This window comes from Buceros rhinoceros, unplaced genomic scaffold (genome assembly GCF_000710305.1).
Source record: "Buceros rhinoceros silvestris isolate BGI_N320 unplaced genomic scaffold, ASM71030v1 scaffold20027, whole genome shotgun sequence".
NCBI lineage: Eukaryota > Metazoa > Chordata > Aves > Bucerotiformes > Bucerotidae > Buceros > Buceros rhinoceros.
The window spans coordinates 13953-22420 of NW_010423005.1; the positions used below are offsets into that span (position 1 = coordinate 13953).

Consider the following 8468-nt stretch of genomic DNA (forward strand, 5'->3'; position numbering starts at 1 on the left):
TGTGCTGGAAGTTTGTACAAAAGTGAGTCTCTGTTTCTGTTTGTTAGAATGAAAAAGTTAATTACTTTTCTCGTAGAAGACATGCTTTATACAGACATGCAGAATGAATTCTGGATTAACAGTGAAGGGATTTACTTTAAAAGTAAGCTTCTGCCATCAGGACCAATTTTTAAGGAAATCACCTTATCAATTACATGTTTATTATTTTTTGATCTGTTAGTGACATTTTAAAACCAAAGGCTTAAGGTAAATCTCGTGTGTGTGTAATATTTAATGTGTGCTGGGATTAAATGACTGGGTTTTTCTGGTTCTGCTTTTCTCCCTTTCGTCCAGTGTGATGCAGTGAGTGTACTAGAGAAGGAGCATGATTACAGAGAAGAGCACTTTGACTTCATTCAGTCACACATTCGTAGATTCTGCTTACAGTGTATCCTTTCCTGCGCTGAAGAGATTTGCTGTAATCCGGAAGCAAGAAAATACATTTTAGTGTTGAATTGCACATAAAGTTAATCTGAGAAATTGCGCTTCAGGATTGCTTGGTGTTTATTTACTATGTAGCGTTTGTTGTTTTGAAAACGTTGAGAGATGTATAAAACTTCTTACAGGTTTTAAATAGTGCATGGGATTTTTTCTTACAAAGGATTTGTCTTGCATTGGCGAGGTCGTTTTTCTTGGTTTTCCCATCAGAACTTAGAATTTCCGTGTAAACCTGGCATCTCAGCTGTCTCTTAAGTTTTTGACTTTTTCAAAGTTAAGTGCCTGGGAGGATAGGTAGCATTTATGTATGTCAAAGGAAAGTATCATGAGTCTCTTGCCTTGAACTATTTCTCAAAATTAGTTCTAGTAGATACATCTCTGTTAGCTCCTCTTTAGAAATTCTTACTATGATTTAAAAACTGTATCTTATAATTTTCCTTAAATAAATTATCAGATGGGGCTGCCTTGATTTATACATCAGTTAAGGAGGAAAAGAACCTTGATCTGTTGTATAAGTACATTGTACATAAAACATACGGTTTTCAGTTTACCACACCTGCCTTAGTGGTAGAAAAGGATGCAGTTTTTATGTAAGTCAGTTATATAAGCAGCGTGGTTTTGGATTGTTTTCTATTAAGCGCTACGCTTCATATGTATAAAAATAACTTGAATGGTTTCTGTTGTTCAAAAGCTTAGTATGCAAGTCTTCTTGACTTAATTATCAATTTGTAATTATCAATCCTGAATTAAAAAAAAACAGCTCAGCGTGTATTACTTGGGTTGCTTGACTCAGAGTATAACTACCATTCCAGCTTTTTAGTATCTTTGGAATTTAGCTGACAGTTAGGACTGACCTATAATAAAATTGCTTTTATTCAGGTAGAGGGTAGTAAATAAATGGTCACTGTACTGTAGAAGTGTTTTTTGTGACTGAAAAGGCAAAGCTTTTCTTCTTTTTATAGACCTGCTGGTTGGGACAATGAAAAGAAAATTGCCATTTTACATGAAAACTTCACAACAGTGAAACCAGAAGATGCATATGAAGACTTCATTGTAAAACCTCCTGTAAGAAAGGTAAAAAGGGGTAAACTCTTCTCCACCCCCTGACAAATAAGTGCTGTTTGCTTGAGTGCTATTAATATTTAAGAACTTCAGATCTAAATGGAATGAGGTTTTGTATCCAAATGTGTGAAACATCAGGCTTTCATTTTCCAGTTGTTTAAAATACTGCAAGCAAACAGAAATCATTCCCCTTAATGAATGAAAGGCAGCCCAGAAATAACGATTTCACATGAACCTTTGTCCATGCGTGACGCAGAAACACTTTTGAAAAGGGAGAATACTTCAACAGTTTACATACATACACGCATGGCATTGAGGTTACCATGTAAAGGCAAGCCTTGTAGAACAAGGCATTGTATCACTATTGCGTTAACATATTAGTAATGGCAGATTTCTTCGTGTAAGGCAAGAGCAGTAAATAATCCATATAAATTCTGTATATGGCTAATTTTGTGAGCACAGGCACACAGCAATAGGATACGTATAAAATGAATAATACAGAAAACTAAATGAAACTGTGCTTTGGTCTGTCTTGGAAAGCTGCTTCTGCCACTTCTGTATATGCTCCTGTAGTTGGCAGGTATTTGGAAAAGGGAAGAGCTGTGTGAAGCTTTCATGTAAAGTAAAGCTTTAATCCTTGCACCTCTAGGAAATAATCATTGCCTAATAGCGCCGTTAGAGGTGATGAGAGCTAGTGAAATGCTTCTGGGGCTGAGGGATTGAGTGTGGGGTGGTACAGAGTAAGGTAATCTCAGGTCTTTGAAGAGATGCTGGTGAGATTAATACCCAAACTTAAAAAGGTGAGTTGGCTACTTACCAAGTACTCAGCTTTCTAGGAGAATATCCCAGGCATCAATTCACTTACAGTGTGCTTTTTAATGACAACCTCTTTAATGGTACTGCTCTTCTAAATGTGAAAGAAGTGTGTGTTTGTTTTCAAAAAGTAAAGATTTGCCTCTTTTTCTTCCCTTTTGATCATCAAAACAAAAACACTTACAGTAATTTCTGTTTTTACTTCTAATAACAAAATATTTTGTTCAACAGTTAGTCCATGATAAAGAGCTGGCAGCAGAAGATGAACAAGTATTTCTTATGAAGCAGCAGGTAAGAATGGAAGAATGCAAGTAAGTTCTTATGAAATAAGATTTCACTTTAAGCTCTCCGTTGTTACTACCTTCAGTTTTTCATTCCTCAGTTAAATCACTAGATAGCCGCTTTGCAAATTCAGATGTAATTGTGACATAAGACATACCTTTATTTTAACAAATACGAGTAGAAAATGTGGCCACTTATCTTGGCAAGTTGAAAAGAAAATAAATTCAGAGCAGAAATAATTTACATTTCAAAGAAGAAGAGTAAGAAAATAATTTGAAATCTCACAACATAGAAGTACCAATCTGTAAAATATAAATACTTTTAAAACATAATGTCTTAGTGTTCCAGTCAGACACTTGGAAGACTTTAAGGTGTGAAACTGGCTGTGCCATATCTGATTTTATTTACTGCTCATTGTACTTTCCTCTATAGTTGACTGTAAATATCATGGGTTACAGGCTTGGGTGTCTGTGGTTCTGGCTTACAGTTCTGGAACAGCTGTGTAAGACAAAGAACTGGAGGCTGTTTACTCGTTTTAACTCTGTCCTCTAGTGGCAAAGTCTGGAAGTATATAAATATCAAAGAAAAAACCTGTAAATATCAGAAAAGAATTATCAGATAAATTAGTGGATAGTCAGATTCACTGTTTTTTCCTTTATATTTTCTGAAATATATTTAATATTCTTAATATGTTGTTTTCGCAGTCATTCCTTGCCAAACAGCCAGCAACGCCTACAAGAGCATCAGTAAGTAGATCCAAGGGAAGAGTAGGAGGCATTTTGTCCCTTCTAGGGAGAGGGAATGAATCTATTCTGAAGAGGTTAATTTTGTAAATATAAATGTGAGATACATAATCTCCCCAGGAAAAAAAAAAAATTTGTCCTGCAGAAATAAAAAAAGGGGCGGTATTTTAAAATGTTGCTTGTGAATGACTTCATTCTGATTCACTGTGGAAACATAGAAATATTTGGTGATTATTGAACTGAAAATTTCCTGTAGTGATTCATCCTTTCTTTTAGTGGAGGCACGTGCCCAAAATAACTGGTGGTGTTTTGTTAGGTTATTTTTTCCCCAGTGTGCATACACTATAGTGCTAATATAAAGGTTTTAAAAGTAATTTGTATAACATTACGTTTTCTTTTAAGTTAATCTATTTAAGTTCTTCTTTGATTTGTGTGATGTGGACTTTTTTTAAGGAATCTCCTGCAAGAGGCCCTGCAGGATCCCCAAGAACTCAAGGCAGAGCTGGTCCTGCCAACGTTCCCAGTGCCTCACCAATAACATCAGTTAAGAAACCAGATCCAAATATTAAAAGTATGAATAAGCATTTTACTGTTCTTACCATGTGTTATTTCTCTTAAATAATCCTCTTTTTTAGAAAGATTTTGGAATTTATTTACCAGTAGTATAGTTAGTTTAATAGGAAGTAATTTATTACAGAGCTTTAGGTTGATTTTTCCTTTTTCTCTTGGCGCTGTCGTGCCATACTCACAGTGGGTAAAATACTCATGCAGTTCCGGATCATGTCTCATTGCTCTGTATCCACGCTCTGATTTATGAAAAGTAACGTGGCAACGAAAGGCTGCGCTGAAAGGTCTGTGCGGTTTGTTAATGACTTAAAATGATGAATCGCACGTTTAATACTTTGTTTCTTGGCTTCTACATTTAGAAAAGACAAAAGCATGCAAGTAGTTCGATGAAAATTTTGTGACTCTCCCCCGTTCCAGAAAAGCAACAATATGCTTTCAGTTGTCTCTGACTTCGCCAAAGAATGCAAAAGACTAGTGGCTTTAAGCTAAGCAAGGAGAGACTCTCTCATGTCTGAGGTTCATTTCCTTGACTGATTAACTTATGTATGTATGTAAAGAAAAAAAAAAGTTCTATGATTTGCCAGCCCTAACTGTTCAATGATATAAATATCTCTATTTGGTTTTTATTTAGATAATGCTGCAAGTGAAGGTGTCTTGGCTAGTTTCTTTAACAGTCTCTTAAGCAAAAAGACTGGCTCTCCTGGGAGTCCTGGTGCTGGAGGAGTCCAAAGTACAGCCAAGAAATCAGGTATTTGACTTTTTATTGCAGACTGTTTTGCATATTTTTGATATTTTATTTGGCCCACTCACGTCTGTCTTTTAAACTGGTCGGTGAAGTGACAGACCTTGACAGATGACAGTGCCAAAATGCGCAGTCTTTAAAAAAAGAACTAAACTACTGCAACTTCACAACTCTGGGGCCTCTGTTAAGCTTGTTATAACTTCATTCTTCAAGCGAAGTTATACTGCGGGATATAAATAACACGTGAGTGTTGAAAGTGTTAATATCTTTTCTGTTTTAGAATTCCTTCCTTTCTTGACGCTTAACTGTTGCTTGAAGAAAATGCAGTTTATTTGGCTTGTAGTTTCCAGTCAAACTGTTGAAGTCTCTCCAGAGCTCTGAGTTTAAATGAATTACTTCTTTTGACAGCTTGAAGTTATTCTCTCATTTAGTATTTTATTGTGATCCGACACAACTGATAACACTCATTATGTGGGTTCGTTCTCTGTATGTGCCTGTGACTGCATTGTACGAGGTACTTGCTGATAAGTGATTTCACTAGTTTAGGGGAATATAAAAGAAACCCGTCAGAATAATTGGTACCTGTACGAACCTGAGTGTTGTAAAATGTGTGGCTGTGCCACCTGATACGAGAAATTTAGTGCACTGATAATTGTACTGTTTCTTTTTGATACTAGCGTTCCCATCACATTTATATTCAGGAGCTTTCCTTCCAGAATTGCTTGACTACTGAATTATTGATAGATATTCTACTTCTGATCCCAGGCTTGTGAAGTCATCTAAAACTTAGTGGTTGTGCCAAACCCACAGTTTTTGGTGCTTAGAGGAGAGTGTAAGGCCCAGACACTCTGAAGCCAGCTACAGTGATGCTACTGGCAGTAAGAGAACCAGAGCAGTTGTTGGCGGGTGGGTATGTGAACTAAAACTGTTGCTGGAGATGGGAAGTAAGGATTTTTTTTTTCATTCGGAATGGATCTGTATGACATTCCATGCTCTGAAAGCTCAAAAATGGCTAGAATTTGACTTCGGGCAAGTCAGTATTTTGTTGAGGGTTTTTTCGTTCTAGCATCATAAATTCTGTAAATTATCTTTATAAAATAATTAAATTAAATGTATTAAATTTAGTTTTTATAAATTTATTGTAAAGATAACATACTATTTGTATTATGTACATAATATCTTTATATCTGCATTATCAAAATATTATTTCTTTTTTAATCCCTCTTCAGTTAATGCCCTCTTCAGTTAAACGCCGAAAGGTGTCCCCTGCTTCACGTGCAGTCTTGTACTATTATTGACCACGTTGTCAAATTAACTCGAATTATTTCATCCATGCTCATTAGCTAAAGATAATAAAATTGGTTAGGGAGCTCCTGGCTAATGATTAAAAAGTGAACAAACTCTGAAATAAAAGATGTAATGTCATCTCTCCAGGAAGCCTATTCCAGTACTTAATTTATTCGTTATTTTTTCTCTTGTACAGTCAGTGTTTCTTAATTCCAGTACTATTTGTCTTGTTCGAGTGGAGATCAGCGTAGCCCTTTCTCTTTGCAGCAGCCTTTTGCACGTTTGAAAGCTATTTCCCTTTTGCTGGTGACTTTTGTCTGGACTACTTGTGATGGCCTTTCCTCACAGGACGACTTTTTATGGCTCCGATAATTTTTACTGTTCTCCTTTGAACTGTCTGCTCAGGTGACCTGTTTCTTTTTGTGTCAGAAATAAATGCAGTGCATTAGACAAGGCTTGTCTGCCCTAAGTAGGGGTTACTTAATCTGTGTTACGTGTTGTGCTTCTGTTTAGATATCTTAGTGCGACACTAGGGGTTTTTCATCACTGTGATATTGATCAGGATTTATTATAAAAATATAGCCAGTGTAAAACAATTTCTGCCTCCTAGTGGGAGATTCTCTAGTCTGTATCAAATTACCTTAGTATTTCCAACAGTCGTACTTTTGCTTAATCATTGTTTTCCATTCTGTTATTATGCAGCGCTTTGACAATCTATATAAATAACTTCTTACCTCTAACGCTGTCTTTCAAAATCCTTTGTATTCCCTTCAAGCATGCTTGCCTACATGTCTGATACCTTCAGTGGTTGGACAGGGTAGATTGCTGAACAAAAACAGTGACTAGTACTAGTCAATGACTAGTTATCCCATAGTACTAGGGATAACTAATGGGCAATTTTATGAACTACAGTACATTAATTTTTCTGAAATATCAAGGCTGGTTTATTTATATGAAGGTTATGTGAGATGTGATATTGACCACTCCTCCCTTCTCCACAGGACCTGTTATCCTATCGTAGAAAGAAATTTGGTTTACTTGACACAGCTTGTTGGTAGCAGATCTGTGTTGACTGTTGTTCGGGAAGGCTCTTTGTAAGCACTTAAAACATAACTGCAATTTCTGGAAAAAACGCTAGAGCAATGGGCTTCGCTCTTTCCTCTTTCAGTCTCCTAGTCTTTCAGGAGTTTTCAAAGATAACAAATGGCTGTGTGTACTTTTTTTATTCCTGTGTTAGCACTAACTTCTAATTTAAATAGATTATTTCTCTCCTGAAACATCTAGAGTCAGCAGGCATATATCTTTTCTTAACTTTTGTGTTTGTTAGATTAAATTAACGGAAGGCTGGGAGAGAACTTGTGTAGAGGTTGAGCTCTGTTCTCCCTACTAGTTTCTGCTTCATTAGTTCCTGTCATTGGCTTATCTTTTCTTGAACATGAGTGATTAGAACTGTATGCAGCATCCAGATAAACCTCATTCTAGTGCCTGGTACAGCACTTCTCGTTGTTTGGTGGAAGTACTTCTGAGCGATCTTAAGATTGCAGTTGGCTTTTCTTGGCTGCATTAGGTTGGCAGCTCACGCTCAATTCCCTGACTTTTGGAACTGAAGGATCTGCTTTCGTTCACAAGAGACTATGCGTTTTCCTTGTCAGCTGATGTGCTCACACCTTACAGTCAACCAATGTAAGATTAAACTTCCCTGAGAAGGTAAGGGCTCCTAACATTGGTATCTAAAATGTGCTTGTTGAGTTTATAAGGTAGCTGGCGCTGGTGGTAACAGAAAAGGTTATTGTACTCTTGTGAAAGTGTTGAGAAGAGTATCTTGGAGAAAGTCTCATTTAAGGCAGCATCCTCTGTGTGAGTAAATGTTCTAAAATTATCTTTGCAGGCATTTTAAATGTCTAATCTAAACTGTTTAAGGAGCCCTAAGTTTTCAGAAGGTTGATGCTAAAAATATTTAGCTTTAAAGAGACCATCTGTTTCTCCCACAGTGATGAATACCCTGTGGTTGAAATGTTGAGATTCTGTCACAGGATGAGGGAGGCATTGTGGATCTCAGCATACTGGTCAGCCTAATTGTTTGATTGGTTTCTGCTATGTTAGCTCTTGCTTGAGAGAACTCTCATCTGGGCAGATGCTGTAGCATCACGTCCATTTTTCATGCTCTGTAATACCTCACCCATCTTATTTGCCTTCATGTTTCTGGATTGACTGTCTTCCGTGTGTAGACCATGATATTTTAAAGAACTTAACTGGTGGTTTCTGTGTTGGATTATTTTTCTTCATGTGAACTTTTAGGCTTAGAAAGTTACTTCATTTGTGTTCATAAGGAGATTATTGCAAATTCTAAGATTTGCCTTCACCCTTCTGTTGCTGTGCAGTAGATGAACTATGGTTCCCTGTTCTTGCTCTAATCTAGAAAGGAGCTGACACACGATTGTACAGAACACATCGAGTTGACTGAGACCATTACTGTCCTTGACAACATATGTGTA

At 36.7% G+C, this 8468-nt stretch overlaps 1 protein-coding gene across 1 annotated transcript in view; it reads left to right on the plus strand.

Annotated features, from left to right (window-relative positions):
• The window catches only part of DYNC1LI2 (dynein, cytoplasmic 1, light intermediate chain 2), a gene marked incomplete at its 5' end in the record, with an annotated part of 24286 nt that overhangs the window by 13458 nt on the left and 2360 nt on the right, over nucleotides 1-8468 (plus strand). Inside the window, 8 exons of the mRNA XM_010140280.1 lie at nucleotides 1-22; nucleotides 334-427; nucleotides 932-1067; nucleotides 1440-1551; nucleotides 2584-2643; nucleotides 3339-3380; nucleotides 3831-3948; nucleotides 4576-4692. The exon at nucleotides 1-22 is cut by the window's left edge and continues 6 nt beyond it. Of these exons, the coding sequence (XP_010138582.1) occupies nucleotides 1-22; nucleotides 334-427; nucleotides 932-1067; nucleotides 1440-1551; nucleotides 2584-2643; nucleotides 3339-3380; nucleotides 3831-3948; nucleotides 4576-4692 (701 nt within the window). The remainder of the gene's footprint in view (nucleotides 23-333; nucleotides 428-931; nucleotides 1068-1439; nucleotides 1552-2583; nucleotides 2644-3338; nucleotides 3381-3830; nucleotides 3949-4575; nucleotides 4693-8468) is intronic.